We start from the raw sequence: 16,528 nt of genomic DNA, 5'->3' as shown, positions 1-16,528 counted from the left end.
CTGAGAGGCCTTGACTGTTTCCTATGGTCTATACGAACTACGTAATAGTATTATTATAGGAATTTAGAAAAAAGTGTGAGTGCATGTGTGAATGCAAAAGCCCAAGTCTGTTGCCCCTGACATTACTCAGATCTTACCCAGCCAGTGCAAAGTCCGGATTATCTCCAACTGAGCTCATTTGTTAATAGAGAAGGTAATACTCCGGAGAATTGACTATTTCCTGTGGCTGCCGTGAAACCGATCAAATGCAAACACCCGAAGCTGAAGGGCTCATTCATTAATACGAACACAACATCAATGTCAAACTGGAAGGACGAAATTCGTGAACTTCTGTTGGTAAGGGCAGACCTGGAAATAGTCAAACAAACACAAGGATTCTGTGGTATACGACCAGATTACAAAGCAAAACACTGTCACTTCCACAGGTTTGTGTTTGTGTCATGTTCTGCCCCCTGCTCGAAGTGCCCAAGCACCACCCCTTGGGACCTGATCCTCCTGACATTCTCTAGAGTTCATGTCTGAAACAGGCTTAAGAGTCCAAAATTAATTTTATGCTTAGAATTTTTGTGCATTGTCTGACATTTCTTGGGCCTCTAGCCTGATTATGACTTTTCAGTTCCACAGTAAAAATTGAATCATGCATCCTAAACTTTTAATTTGTTTGGTAAACATTTAAAGTATTACTACTAAAACAAAATGTACAGTGTACAGTACAGGAAGAATTTACTTTTATCCACTTTTAACTTTGAACCACCTTTCACGTACATTTGGTCTTTATTATTGGAACCTGTTGATGTTTTTCTTTATTTTGAATAAAGGAATGCAAGCCAAAGCAGTGGAGACAAACCATAGATAGGAGGAGGGACACCCTGTCTATCAAGGAAGTACGGGAAGATGACATTGGGAATTACACCTGCGAATTGCAGTTTGGAAACTTTGTGGTACGGAGGACAACTGAGCTATCTGTCACAGGTAAAGAAACTGTCTCTATTTAATAGTTTTTAAAAGTAATACTGCAAATTCTTTGAGAGCACAGTCCTCAGTGTGTTTTGTAATGACTTTTACACTTTTATACTTTGGTATTTACTGAAAGAGACACAGAAGCTGAATGGCTGTGGTACTTACAGATGAAAAAAGAAATACTGAAACCCTCAGTGCAAATATTTTAGGAAGAAAAGATTTCAACAAAAATTGTCAATGCTTTTGGTGATGCCTTTGTGCACAGTGTCTGGTGATTATGTTCTACAGATCATGTGTTTTCTACTCCGTAATCTGCTTAAAAAAAAATAAAAAAGTCGCTTCTGGTTGCTGTTAAAAATTTTATCATTTAAACATTTTAAAGCTGATCCCTGTATGTTTCCGAAGTGTCACAGTCAGTAATGGGGCTGTGACTTCCAGGCTTCTTTGATTGCTTGTGGTGTAGTCGATTTTGCACATAGCCACTTCAGCACTTTTTCTTAAGGCAGATTTCCTGCCAGTGACGCTGTCACAGCCAAGGTTAACACAGCAGGTGCAGTAGATAGGGAGAACCCCACATTTACAACTTAATTATGCTCTTTTTCTGCCTATCCGATTGTAATTTAGTTTTCTTAGGTGATGTCAGAATGCTTTGTGACACAACAACAGTATTTACTCTCATTTGGACATCTGGTTGAGTTCACCTTTCCTGTGGTGGCTCATGTCTGCAAGCTACAAACAAATGCAGGAGAACAGAGACTAAAATAAAGCAGAGCAGCACGTAGGTTTGGGATGGATAAAGGGGCAGTTACAGTTCACTGTGGCGGCCATCGCACATTGTGGGTGTGAGGGTCAGACAAAGTGTTTGCTGTTAACTGCTACCTGATTACACTTTATAGCCCCTTTAAAGAGGCAAGACAGACTCTGGTGCAGGCAGAGTGCAGTCATAAATCATTTTCTCACCAGTCTCAAAATGTCATCCTGGAGGAGTAATCTTAATTTCTCTATCTACTTTGGAGACATTCAACATTTCAAAACAGGTGGCAAAGGATGATTGATGATTGGATTCTGGCAGTAAAAGCAGCATTTATGATTTTTTAGAAAGAAATATACTCCTCCACTTGTGTTTTTTTGTGTTTTGTTTTTCTCCCATAGCTGCTCTGTCTGTAGGTGTGACTGTGTCTCACTCTAGCCATTTGATAGACTGGCACTGGATGTCTGGATGTACCCTGCCTCCTGCCTAATGCATGCTGGAATAGAGTCCAGCCCTCAGATCCTGTTAGCATTATAAAAGAAATGGATGGATGGATGAATCTATATACATAAATTGTAGTGGTTTTATTAAAGATATAGTTGTGTGTGTGTGAATGAAAAGGAAATGATTATTTTGGCTTTGGCTGTCCTGTGCATTCATTTCCATTTCATAGTAGTAGTAGTTTACATGGTGGTACAATACAGTAGTTAATTGATTTACTTAGATGTAACTTCCATAACCCGAACAAGGTTTTCTCATTTCAGTGGTCAGTTCTGGTTTGTTTTTCCAATCTGTATTTATTTGCTAATGCTTAAGAGGATACGGCTCTTACCTTTAACCAGTCACAGGTGACGGCAGTTTAAGCACCTGCCCTCTCCCCTTGCAGGTTTCCTGGAGCTTGATTTAGTACTACCTCCTGAGCAGTGCTGAAATATAGGTCCCAGAACATATTTCCGAAGCAGGCAGAGGGCAGTGGAAACAAAAACAGAACCTGAACCGTGGGGGTAAAGTTCAATCCTGGCTCACTAGGTTCCTGCAGTCAAAAAGCTCTAAAAGTATAATACAAGTTCTCATTGTTCTTTCTGAACTTGGGGTGCAATGCCAGTGTTCATTCAGCTTTTGGCTTTGTTGCTCTTCTTTTAGGCAGAATTCCTTTACTCTGAGTTTTGGATTTATTTATTTAGTTTTCTTTGATTGAAGACATTTTGAATTTTTGTGTGCTGTTTTTTTTGTGCACCAATGGCGGCTATACATGCAGCTCAGTACTGACTTTGATAAATCTACCGAATCCAAGTTGAATCTGTGGTAATTTTGACAATCATGACTTTTGTGCACGAAACACCCGAGTTTGCCTAGTTTTCACAATTACTCATGATAACAAGCATTCTAAGATTCAGTTGTTTGTGGAAATTGTCAGCCATTTCTTCCCATTATAAACACATCTAGAAGACCAGTGAGAAGAAGAGACACAACATCAAAATAGAGCTTAAAAAACAGTTTTACCAATTCTCGACAAACAGGAGTTTTCAAAGAATAGCATTACCTACAGTACTCTGTATATTTTGTATATTAACCCATTCACTGGAATTCCACAGTCCATATTATGGCATTAAAATGCAAAAGCAAAGACCGACAATTTCTGTGCGCTTTTTTCTAAGCAAGTAAACTATGCTTTAATGAGAAAGACAGTGTAATAATAAGAACCAACATTATAACCATAATTTGATCTACTATATAGTTTACTTTTAGTGCCACCTGAAAGTCGCAGGGCACTGCGGACACAAGCCTATTGTGGCCCAAACCACTGTCAAATGCTGTCAGTCTTCAGCGTTTTATTTTTCTCTGCAGTGTTCTTAGTGATCTATCATTTTTGTATACTTTTGTTTCATATTTCAAAACTTTCTCTTCACAAGTTTGATGGGTCAGCAACACCGTACCTCTGACAAACTGCTAATTGCAATCATTACTATTGATGACATATTGGCTTGACTATTGCTTGATAAGTGACAGTTGATTGCTGGCCTCCCTTCGAAGTATCTGTAACTTGGATGTAGTACCACGTCCTGAGCAGTGCTGAAGTTTAGTTCCAGGAACCTTTGATAACAAAAAACAATTAACGTAATATTAGCTTTATATAATTTCATTATGTTCCTAAATAGTTTGAACTATTCACTAACCACAGAGGTCTGTGGTTAAGTAATACTATTGTAATAGATCATTCGATTTCAACATCAAAACCCCTGCAACACCCTCTTTATCAACAGCCTACAGGGCCTTGGAAAGCAGTGCCATGGGACGAAAGGTCAGAATCTATTTGACTATAATGAGCACCGCTAAAATCATAATGAGCAGCCTTGCTGGGTGATTGGAAGCAACGTTCATTGTTAAATGAAATTTGAGGTTTTAAGATTTCTTTGCAAGGCGCAGTGTTTGATGTCCCAGATTAAACACTGCAGTACAAAGGAACCATGATGAAATAGATACACAGACGAGCAGCAACTTTGGTGTAAAACTGACTGCCAGTGTAGCTAATGAGCTGGGACTGATGATCTTAACCTGCTTTTCTTATTTTGCACCGGCACTCAATAAAGTGCATTTGGTTGATGAAGGGGAGGTGAGTTCTTCACAGTGTGAGCATGTAAATAACCAAAAACAATCCACATAAAATGTCTCTGCCCTCCCCTTTAAACTGACTGATGCACTCAGCTGATATTTTGTTGAGTGTTTTCAATAGACAGATCTGATACTGGTGTAGCTTTGTGATTTAAAGCGATTCTCGTTTCAACACTTTCAGTCAAGCACATTCAAAACCAATTTCTTTTGAGTGAACAATAGTTTCTTGCTAGATAGCACCATGCTATTTCGGTGTTGCTTACTATTGAATATTATTGCCCAGCGACTTGGTTGGAAATGAAAGGAACTATTTTGCTTCCTCAGCTCAACCACTGCTCTTGAATGATGGGAACTGTTCCCATGTGTTTTCTGCTGTGCATTTGCAAACTAGAGAGTATTTTCTGTGAATGTGGACCATAAAGACTAACAGAAATGCAGTATGAGTTGAGAACATAAATATAAAGTCTAGAGGTTAGGCTGTTCATGACTTACATCGAGTGCATTGAGGAACATGATAAGTAAATATAGTAATAAATGTGCATTAAAGAAGAATACCATTTTAAGCCAACGTCTTATTACTTAAAGAGAGCATCAATTACTTAAACTTGATGTCACAGCATTTTTGTAGTCGCAAATAAAAGACAAATGTGTGTAAGATCTGAAAAATAAAGACAGGAGACAGAAGTTAAAATAGGACAATATTCATGGTTCCACTTAATGTTTGATTTTTGTTTTGGTAGACCAGTACCATCATGAAACACAGATTCCATTTATTAAATCTCGTGCTAACATATGATCTGTCTCAGAAAAAAATGCACGGTAATGTATTTGCTATCCCAAGTTTCCCATCAAAAAGCTGCAGACAGTAGCTTCCTCTGCAAACATGAAATGAGTTGAGTTAATTCAGCAGTGTTGCATTGGAAGCCTCTAAAGGGACCAAGACATGGGGTAGTAGAGCTAGCAGGCATCTTTACCTTCTTATGGTATAAGCAACATTTGTCTATTGTTATTATAAAGTAGTCCACATGTCTGGCTTCTTTTATATTGTCTGTTTGTCTGCCATCTCTGCTTAACTAATTTGAATTTATTAATTCTGAATGGATCAAAACCAGCAGTGCTGAAACTCATCATTTAGAAATGCAACCAGCTTATCACAACCAGAAGTTGCTTCACTATGGTCATTGGAGGCTTTAGGGTAAACTTTAGTTGTTTTCTTTTCAGCATCAGAATACTTTGTCATCCTGAACTAGCACATCTTGGATGTCAATAGCCATTATATATGTTACAGATGAACCATATGAACCATTTTATCCCTCAGTCCAGCCCATTGTTCTCTGTGAGCAGCAAAGTGACTTACGTTTTGCAGAGTAAAAATAAATGTGATGTTTGTATTTGAGGAACACAGATGGCTTATGGCACAGAAACATGGGTTGAGTTTCAAATGACTTCAAATATCCAGTCAACATTTAGACATTTACATTGCAAATTTAATTGGTGAAAATTAAAATGTTGAAATGGCTTCTATTTCCTCATCCTAATAAGCTGCTTACATCGTCTGCCCAGTGTAATGTTAATGCCTCTTTGCCTCTTTGAATCTTTCCGCAACATATAGCTCCTGTCAGCACCATTACCTGGTTATTACCAATTTCTTTTCCCGTCTCTGAGTTGACCTATTAGCATATGAAGAAAATTGGGTTATATTTGTTTTTTATTATACTTTAATTTACTTTAATTAATAGAACATAATTGATCTGGCCAAGGTGCAGATGCACGAGTGAAGATAATACACAGTGGATTTAATTCAGTGGAGTGTAATCGATTTCTTGAGAATTTAAGTCAGAACATTTTTCATTTGTTTATATCATAACCTTAAGTCACTTTATTATATGACACTCTTGTACCTTTTTTATTATTCTTTAACTCTGCTGTTATTTAAGTTCATTATCTCCGGCTGTGGCCAAGGATGCATTTTGTAAGGGTTGAATATAATTCAGTGAGCAAATCAGTGAGAGTTATTTTATTATAGCACAAAATGCAGAACTGAAACACTATATTTTGTATTTGTGTTGACACCATTAGAGTTGTGTTGGCAAAAGTTGCCTTTAAGAAAGATGCATGCTAGATCAGAGTGCCTGATGCATTTTCATTTTACAGTCACTTTTATTTTACGCTCTTGGCATAGCTTTATGATCTTCACACCTTCACAGGGTTCTGAAGCTGTGACACTGGCCTTATGTGTGATGTTCTCATCTCACCACAGTGGGAATTCAGCAGATCATTATTGTTACTTAAACATCTGGTTGCTATGGAAATGAGCTACAGAGTATTTTTGTTTTGACCTTTTGGCTTTTCCCTGTGCAGTTAAAGGAGTGAGGCTTCCAGTAACACACGTGTGTGTGTGTGTGTGTGTGTGTGTGTGTGTGTGTGTGTGTGTGTGTGTGTGTGTGTGTGTGTGTGTGTGTGTGTGTGTGCACATGCTTTCCAGACAGTAACGCCTGCACTGTATAGAACATTGAATAGACACACCCACATTAACATTGTGGGTGACAGCGCTGTTATAATTAAATGCCTTTCCTAATAGTGTTGATGACAGGCCACTCATCGTCACATTTAAAATTAGCTATGATGCTCACTGGGAAGTTGCCAGCTATATATCTAAAATGCTTTACAAATATTGATTATAGCAGCTTGAAGATTAAATTATGTTTAAACAAAAAAAAATGGAACACTCTGCACAGCCCTTTAGTCATCATCAATTTATAGTTTGTAAGAATGCAGCAAAATCATCGAACAATTACTACAGTTATCTTATCATTTACCATATCTCCGCACCCATGGCAGTTCTGTTTAGTCACAGGAAGCTTTGGCAGCACCTCTTCACAATAAGGGTAATTTTGAGAATATTTCTACCAAAGCAATTGAAAAAAGTTACATCGATGCTTTATATATAACCATATAACTTCATATATAAGTAAGATAAAGGTAATATATAATACTTTAGTGGAATTGGTGGAAATTAGAAGGAAGAGATCCCATTCATGCTAGCCCTATTAAAATGATACAAAATAAAGTAAATTCAACAGTGGGATGAATTAAATGCTTCTATCTTGTTTATCACCTTCCTCTTCTGCCTCAGCCAATGTATAGGCATTTGTCACAACTAGCCTCTCTCATACTCAGTCAGGCACACATATCAATAAATGGTAAAAGGCAGAACTTGATGGGTTTTGCTATTTACCTTCAGGTTTTCTATTGCATCCAATAATTAAAAGCCTTAAGCTACACTTTGACGTGGCTTTTCTTTTTCCCTCCTTCTTCCTTCTTTATCTTCTTTTTCTGAAACTCAAAAAATTGCACAGTCAACTAAAAAACCACCAATAAAAGTAGCCATGATTACATATTGCCATTCGAGGCCTTTCTTGCAGTTCTTAATTGCACAAAAGCTATTGTAACTATATGGTGTATAAGTTAGATCCAGAGAAAATTGGGATTCTTGTACCAGTGGAGGCTTTAACATGGTGAAACATGTTAAACTTGTTAAAGCGTCCTTCATTTGGCAACAGGGACATTTTTTGTTTAGTACAGATGGAAGTTTTTCCAAACAGTGTCTTCTCCGGTGTTTTTTTCTTTTTCTTTTTTTTTTCTTTTTTTCTTTTCATAAACTGTCCTTGACATCAATTCAGACAGAGATATAGAGGTCAGGTAAAAGATTCACTGGAGAAAATTTGGCAGAGGACTCTTGAAGGAATAGCTAAGAATAGTGCAAAAACAGTGAAAGTCTTGTAAAGTGCTCTGCTGAGACCTCCATTGGGCAGAGCCCAGTGCAAAACTGCTTTCAAAATTATTACCTTATAGTGACTACCATATTATTTTCTTAATAGCTGGAAAGGCCAGAGGTTATGAACCAATTATTTTCATAGAGGCGTCACGCACCATCTCACTCATTCACAGCTTTCCTAACAAGGATGTTTTTTATTTTGCTCAGTTTCAATTCATTACTCGCTGCGCTCCTAGTGAAGGTTTTGCACCACTGCCCATATTCCATATCAGAATTTAATTTGGGTTGATGACATATTTGGGTCTCATTTATCATTGAGAATAAGCACTCTTTGCTGATCATATTTGCTATTGAGTTGATAAAGCACGTGTATTATTTTTTGGTGATAAAATCTGCTCTTGTACAGATTTATTTTGCACATTAGCCCAAGAAATCGTTAACAAAACAGCTTCAAGTATGATCAGTGAAATGTTTCCTGGTGAATCATTATCTTTTTTCTTTTTGTGCCCCATTAATTTTTACTATATTCGTCTTAACAATTTGATGTATACAAATTAAATTTTAGGACTTACGCTTTATTGTAGTGTACAGTTATTTTCTTCTCAATTAGTCTCATAATCAATGTCTCTGAAATGTCACAATTATGAAAAATGCCAGGGTTTAATTTTTATATTTTCAAATAGCTTGTGTTGTCCAACTAACAGTAGTAGTTTTATATAATTGTAATCTGCAGAAGCAACAGTGGAAATTAATTAGCAATCATAGAGTAAAGTAGCAAATCCAGCAAATGAAACAAGCTGGAACACAAGGACATCTTCAGTACAGTTATTCAGCAAACTAACAGTTTATTGATTGTCAAAGTTGTTGTATTCATCAGATGTTTTGAAGTGATTAATCCATTAAAGTGCTGCAGTTTAGCTGATTCAAATTTGGAAGCCATATTCACATTGTTTTGCTTTAAGTAAGAATACCCACAATCTGCGCTTTTTCTTTGGCCTATAGATTTTCTGCATGTAACCATTCCTCCAGTCAATGCTGTTGTTCCCCACAGTGTCCAGCTGTTTGCCCTAACTCCCTTGCTTTCAGCAATCCCCCCCATACCCCCGTGGTTTGGCAGGCTGTTTGTTATGCGTTCCCCTGCCATCACTACCCAACCCGACAAGTCAACTCAGTCCTGTGCTCTGATCAATTCAGCAGCATTGTGTATATACTGTAGTGCACACTCAGCATCCCGGTGGGTTTCCACCTGCTGGTGCCATCAAAGGAGCAGCACAGGAGATGTGATTGCAGAGCTTACAGCAGGGGTGGAAGTGGGTGAAAGAGGAGAGAAAATAGCTGAGAATGAAGCATGTTCTTAGACTGGAGTGGTTACTTGGTTACTGCATATCAGTACCAGCTGTAATTTTATTGAAATGTGTGTATAGCTGTCACACATGTTGTATGACTTGCTGGCAAAGTCAGGTTCAACATTTTGATTTACTGTGAATCCCTGTGTTAAAAACATTCACAGACAGAGCTCAGTCAAAGCTGTCTCACTATATTCATATCTTTCTCCTCTGGTCACGTATGGTATTTGCATTTTTTGCTTCCATGAAATGGTGACGGGTAATTGGCATCTAGTTTTTGAATGGCTTTTTGTTTATTGGCTCAGCCCAGCAGATCTGAGCCCCGTGAACAAACTGTCGAAGAAGAGCTCCAGGAATTAGTTTGACTTGGCCAGCTTTCCACAAGGTGAGATGACTTTGATCAGGGTCCTCTCGTTTGATGAGGTGGCACTTTCTGGGCACAAATGCTGTTTTAAGCAAACAAAGGACTCCCCTATCTCCCCTGGCATTTTGTAACAAGATTCAGGTACACAGGGGTAGCGAGTGTGGACTGGATGATTTGAAGAATTTTGAGTCCTAGATTGAGGTCCTAGACAATGTATTCAGTACAATTTTAATGGTTTCTTGGTTAATGGCGTTTCTGTTACATTACTTTTAAGTACCATAGAATACCATGTCGGATTCCCATGCACATGTATGTATGTATGCTGTCGAAAGTGTTGACATTTTGGCAATAAGTCAATGGTATGTTATGGTTATGGTAATGTCTTATTATGTCTGAGTAAATAGACGTTCATAAACCTCCCAGAATTATCCCAGAAGTGCTACTTGCTTAAGGACTCCCCACTACTGACTAGTCAGGAGTTCAAGGCATGTAACCTTCCAGAATCCCCACCAGTTAGAACTGAAATGTCCTTTTGGATGAAGGGTGCTTGTGTTTGGTGGTTGGATTGCAAATGGGAAATATTCTAGCTAAGAAGAAGATTAATCATCCCATTTATAAAATCTATTTATATTTCACATTTGCGAGCTATTTTGTGCATTGTGTCCAACGAGATCAGCAGGGTCCCTTGGTTAGTTTTTTTGTCTGTGTCCTTCTAACATATCACTTGTGGTGGTCTTTAAAAACCTTATTCAATCAGTCTGTGTATAAAAAGCTGAACTGAAAACTGTTTGGGGTAAATATTTACCAAAACCTTTTTGCCTACGAGACAAGGTCTGTGTGGAGCAGGTGAAACTAAGCAACAGATGTGGTGCAGGTTTGAACAGATGGTGTAAAAATGCAAAAAGGTCAGGTGGCCTGGTGCCTTTGCTGCTGTTGCAGCATGTTGATTGGGCTCTTTCTAAAAAGGACAAAATCTCCCTCCCTGAAAGTGGGATCAAGAACTTATAGACCCTAATTACTAAAATTGGGCATCTACTTGACATATTCTACATGATTAGACAGGTATAGTGATAGTTTAGAGGGGAAATCCTGCATTTTACAATTAGGAATGAACTACTACAGACTGCAGGTTACACAGGTAGAGGAATGAAAACAAATGTCTTCTCAGCCGAGAGTCGCACCCACAACATTGCCATAATGTGGTACGTATTTTAAACCGCTTGACAACAAGACTGCCCAGAACAGAGAAGTTTAAAAGAAGTTTTTTAAAAAATCCACATAATCTTTCGCACTTTTTAATTCTTTTGTTTTTTTGTATTAGAAGTAAAAATGTCAATGCAATAATAAAGATAGAGCTTATTATTTGAACTTATTCTCACACTCAAAGTTGACTGATGTAGGATCCCTTCACCGACTGTCACCTTTGCAGCGGGCTGCTGTCATATGTCTTGTCAAATATCTATCAATTAGGGAACTGTACTTACAAATGCTCCTCTGACACACCATACATCTGGGATTGCTAATTAAGATGAGGTGTTACATAATTAATGCCTTCACTCTACTAATTAGCACTCATTTAGTGCCTTAGCTTTTGAGATGTGAAAATCGATGCTAAACTAGTGTTAATGTCATTCCACACCACACTGGCATGAAGCAATGGATCAGAATAAGAGATGCCCAAGCCAAAATCTTTGAACACAGCTTTTTGTGTTAGAAATCTTTAAAAAAGTGTTTATATAATTTATTTATAAAGTGTGTATACTTGATTTTGAAAAACTAGATTTAGTGCCCCTCTCAAGGCCACAAGTACATACATCTGTAGTGTTTAAGATATTCAATCCCTCTTTTCCTACCTCCCCTATCTCTGACAGTTTGTAGAAATGCCCCATCAAGGACACTTCAGCCACATGTCAATCTACTAATTCCACCAGAGAGATAAGAAACTGGGAAAGGACACCGGATGGGACTCTTGCATAATTTATAGTGAGCAAAAATCAATTTTGTGGCATAAATTACTCTGATGTTAATTAGTTGCAGATTGGTCTTTTACAAAAGGTGCATTTTAAATCACTTCAGGGAGAGACTCACTGCACCGAGAGGAGACTAAATTGTTCAGCTGGTAATAATTTCACATGATGTTATGATGGAAAATTAGGCTTCTTTCCTTATTTGGAGTGTGACCAAAATGTTTACAGACTGCAGAATGGTCTCTGTGAAAACCGATTTGTTTATTTTCAGTCCCTCTACTGGAGAGGCAGAGAATTTATAGAGGAAAAGAGAAGTTTGTGTTGGTAAAGTCAAGTGAATCCTTCCTCCCTCCCTCCACCCTTGCTTTTTCACAAAACTGACGCACACCCTCAATGCTGCACACACAGACACAGCACACACACAAACCACCATCGGTCAGAGAGATTGCTTACCAGCGCTTAGTTTAGTGGCGATGCCCAGTTGGGCCTTGATGTAATGGAAATTGATTGCACTGCTCGCAGGCTACACTGTCAGGACAAGTTATTTTAATGGCACTAAAGCAGGCTTATGTTGAAGTTTGAAAGGAGAGAGGCAGGAGCAGAACAGTGACTTGAGGCATATTTGCAGCATTATAATCCTTTTTATTTATTTATGAGGTAGCACAATGCTTCGGAAGAAAAAAGTAAAGACAGGGCTTACAATGAGATATTGAGTAGAAAATTATGGGGGTGGATGGGTGTTGTGGGGGGTCATGGGTCAGAGCCATTTCGTGTTTGTGGTGGTGGAAGCAAGCCACAAAAAATCAAATTAAAGAATGATTTGTGACATTCAGGTGTCCGTTCTATGAAGGTACTGTATAGTATGTACAAGCCATATCCTCTATAAACCCATGTCCCAGTAGTAATCTGTCAAGCAGGGAGGAAGGACATTTTCAGCTAAAATGAAATCTGTTGTTTACTGGCCTCACATGTAGTAGATAATGGTTACAATACAAGAGCTGTGACAGTAGAAACTTTTTCTTTGTGCTTCTGTTTTTTGTTTCCTTCCCCATCTAGAAAAAAAAAAAACAGTAATAAAGACCAAGGCTTTACCCTGCTGCTATTTCTTCAGTACTTTGTGTTCCAGAGCTAAGGTCATTCTAGTTGCATCTAGGTGACCCCTATCAGAGGTCATCTGACATGTGTTTGTATTATTGGACGAGACTTGGCGGTTCTTTGCCACGGGGAAACGTCTGTAGACGCTGTTTACTCTCAGTCTGCCATCCAACTTTCTTCTTCAAACTTTGTTTAGTTGATATAATAAACACAATAATTTATACAATAAACATAGACATACCAGACATAGCGATGAGCACATCAGAGCCTCAGTTATACCACAATCAGTTGCTATTTTATTTTAAAGTTTTATGACATTTTGAGTTTAATGGCATTTCAGATTTTAGTGTTATAAATAAATAAATTATGATGGCTCATGCATGAGCGCTTTCAAGTAATGTGTTTCCCTCATGTTTTGTCTGCGGTCCAATTAAGCCTCAGTGTGTGGCAGTCTGGCCAAATCAAAAGGTCCCTGCACTCCTTGACAGCTAAAGCAGCCAATTAAAATCCTAAGCTGAGCCTGAAACAGCCATCACTACCCACCATGAATGATCATTACCACATATGTGGGTTAGGTGGAATCCACAGGCGGCTTATTGATTGTGATGGTGAAAAGTGACCCTGTGAAGGAGCGCGAATGTCATTTTTAACTGTGATGAAGGTATCAAGTGAGGTGTACACTTGTGTAAACTTGCGTAAGCTTTAAGACACACAGACACACCCCCATTGTACTGATTGCACATGCTGGTGTCGCTCTTAAGTGTGCTCTGCAGCAAGCCTCATCACACAGGTCAGCAGAGCCAAGACCTCACTCACATACTGCTTGATCATCTGAACAAGTCTGGAAATTAACTTGGATGTGGAATGACTGTGGGCGAGCAACTCAGGTCCACCAGGGGGAAAGAGGAGCCTGATCAGCTGTGTCTGTAGGCGAAAAGTGTTTGCTGCATGCAGAAAAATGAGAGAGGAGTGTGTTTGTTCGTGTGTGTGAGAGAGAGAGCGAGAGAGGCCACCTCCATATAGTCAATGCGAAGTTACTTCAATGGTTGTTGTGAGCTTATAGAGCTAGATTTAAAACATTTTTTCACTTTCCATGACAGAACTGGAGCATGTCTACATTAGATCATAGTTTCAATGAAATCTTTTAGAATACATACGGCACCATTTCTGTGACATGAGATATTCTTGTGCATTTCTAGAGTAAATGAATGATTCACCAGGTTCTTCAGCTCTACCACATATCAACCACAATCATGTCAACAAGCAGTCATAATTAAATGATAGAATAGGCTGTTTTATGGGAGATGTTGTTTTATATTATATTAAGCTGCACTGGGCTTCTCTGTTTTTTCTCAGAATATGAAAATCACTGCTGTGTGTGTGTCTTTTGACAAGAATCTTTTATATTTAAAAGCTGTTTTTAAAAAAAAAAATACAATAATTTCATTATCAGAAACAACAATCTTCTTAATATAAGTAACACATCTCCCATGTTTTGTACTACAGTATTTGTCCTGCAGGAGTTGCTGCACGTAATTATAACCACGATTGTGGAGCAGTCCTTGTTTGGCAGTGAAATTATAGAAAAATATATTTATAGTATACAGTATGCTTCCCATACAGCTTTTACATTTGTATAAAAGCCATCCATGCATGGTTTCATTTTTTTCCCCCTTTTTGTGAAGCTAATTTGCTTTGTTTGTGACAAGCGCTATATATTTACAGACTTTTTCCTTTACTTTTTTAAAAATGTCCACAAATACTTTTAAAACAAACAAAAAAAACTTAGTTATATTTGTGTAAATCATATTAAGAATAGCCCTTAATATTTGAAATTTAAAGACAGTGAATAAATTCGGGGTGGAGAACATCCCCAGTCTTCTAGCGTTCTGACTGCATGTCTTGGTAGAATAACAATGTAGTTTTGTGAACACAAAATATCAGAAATGACTTTCTAGTAACGATTTACAACCTATTTCTATAGAACCCCTATATCCAGTTTCCAGAGGCTTAAATCTTGCATAAATGTCTCTTTCCTCCCTTTAACTCTGTATAGCACATCTCCCTGAGATTACTGTAGTGGATTTAAAAGGTGAAATCAATGAAGGTTCACAGCTTTCACCTGGATCATTCTCTTGCACTGGAAGAGCAGGCTGTCCTAACATTTTGCATACTCAGTAGTTTTGCACTGCTGTCTTAAATTAGTGTATTGTCATGCCATTGCGATATACAGTCTTGATCTTTTTATCAAGCATTAAAACCTGTTTCTTTTCCACAATACAAAAGAGGGATACAAAAAATTGGTTTTAAGCAATAAAATGCATGCAAATCCACCATCTCTAAGCTGAGCCCCACTACAGTTTGGGCCCCACAGCTCTGTCTGGGACAAAAGATTCTGAGGGGTTAGTACAAACCTGCGATGTAGGGCACCACAATGGCAAGCTATCCCTGCTGGCCCCCGACACTAACCAGTGACCTGTTTAAACAGCTGGAATGTTTGGCACTGCCCGCCTCCGGAGATTTGCAGGGCCACTGGCAAAAGGGGTCGAGAGGAAGGAGGAGGAGAGAGTGGCAAGGGAGAGGAGAAGGAAGGCGGTTGGGAGGAAGAGTGGCAAAGCTGGGAGGATGGATTTGTAGCTCAGTAATAGGGGACCACTGTGCAGATATGGCACCAAGCAGGAATTAAACAGGCCACTGGCAACAAACTGAGGAGGAGGAAGTTGGAACAGAGTTCAAGTCAAATAGACACAGTTTTTAAATGGGGGATGGCCAGTTCAATCACTTTGGTTGGCGAGTTCAATCAATGGGTGACTAGGACTAAAAATGAATAAATGTTTTTTTTTCCACATTAAAAATTATGTCTGTGTGTTTTGGAGCGATTGAAGCTGTGTGTCAGGGGCGTGGGAGGTTATTGACTCACACGAGGCAGCACTTAGCAGCTTACTTCAGGGGTTTAACCAAAATCAAGCAGTCACTGGCAGGAGGTTGAGAGGGACAAGTGGACTGTAGGCTGTAGTTGGGGATGATTAAAAGATAGAATAGATGAAAGGAAAGGCTGCAGCTGTAATGTAGTTATTGCGCAGGTGTTCCCTGGCATTAGTGAAGTAGCATCTTATACTGCTGTCATCCTCAGAGAAGCACAATACTTGTAGTAGCAAAACAGAATTTTGGGGTGGAAAAAAACACATGAATTGAGCATTTAGGAGATGCTAGGTTAGCTTGGACTGTCAGGAGACTGGGTTTTACAAAATCATAGCCAGACCTTTTAGTGCAGTGAAATGGAGCCAAAATAGGTTTATTTATTTGTCTGCTGTCTTTTAAATATCAAGGTTTGGTTTGTCAACGAGGACAAGCTGCTTTGTAGAATTTTCATTTTTTCTTAAAGTGGTTTGATATACCCTCACTGGCCACTTCGTTACCTTTGCAATCAAATGCAACCCATTACAGCAGCTCTGCCGTAAAACTGTGAGAAAGGTGATAGTTTTGCTATGTGTTTATTATTGAGGACATAGTGGGTGGTGGAGTCATACCAGAGAACATTATATTAAGAGTTGCTGCTATTGTTTTGGCCCCCCTCGCTCATTTTAAACCGAGTTGCCAAAACATTTTACTGCATGCACCCAAGTATGACTCCACCCACTATGACCTCAAAAA

At 38.6% G+C, this 16,528-nt stretch overlaps 1 protein-coding gene across 2 annotated transcripts in view; it reads left to right on the top strand.

Annotated features, from left to right (window-relative positions):
* LOC137108692 (interleukin-1 receptor accessory protein-like 1) overlaps positions 1-16,528 on the top strand; it is a 233,356-nt gene that overhangs the window by 113,056 nt on the left and 103,772 nt on the right. For both annotated transcript variants that reach the window (XM_067493597.1, XM_067493596.1), the window contains exon 5: positions 819-972. In XM_067493597.1, coding sequence (XP_067349698.1) covers positions 819-972 — 154 coding nt within the window. The remainder of the gene's footprint in view (positions 1-818; positions 973-16,528) is intronic.

This window comes from Channa argus, chromosome 23 (genome assembly GCF_033026475.1).
Source record: "Channa argus isolate prfri chromosome 23, Channa argus male v1.0, whole genome shotgun sequence".
Lineage (NCBI taxonomy): Eukaryota > Metazoa > Chordata > Actinopteri > Anabantiformes > Channidae > Channa > Channa argus.
The sequence above is the reverse complement of the archived record's forward strand: the minus strand, read 5'-3'. Positions and strand labels throughout refer to the sequence as shown.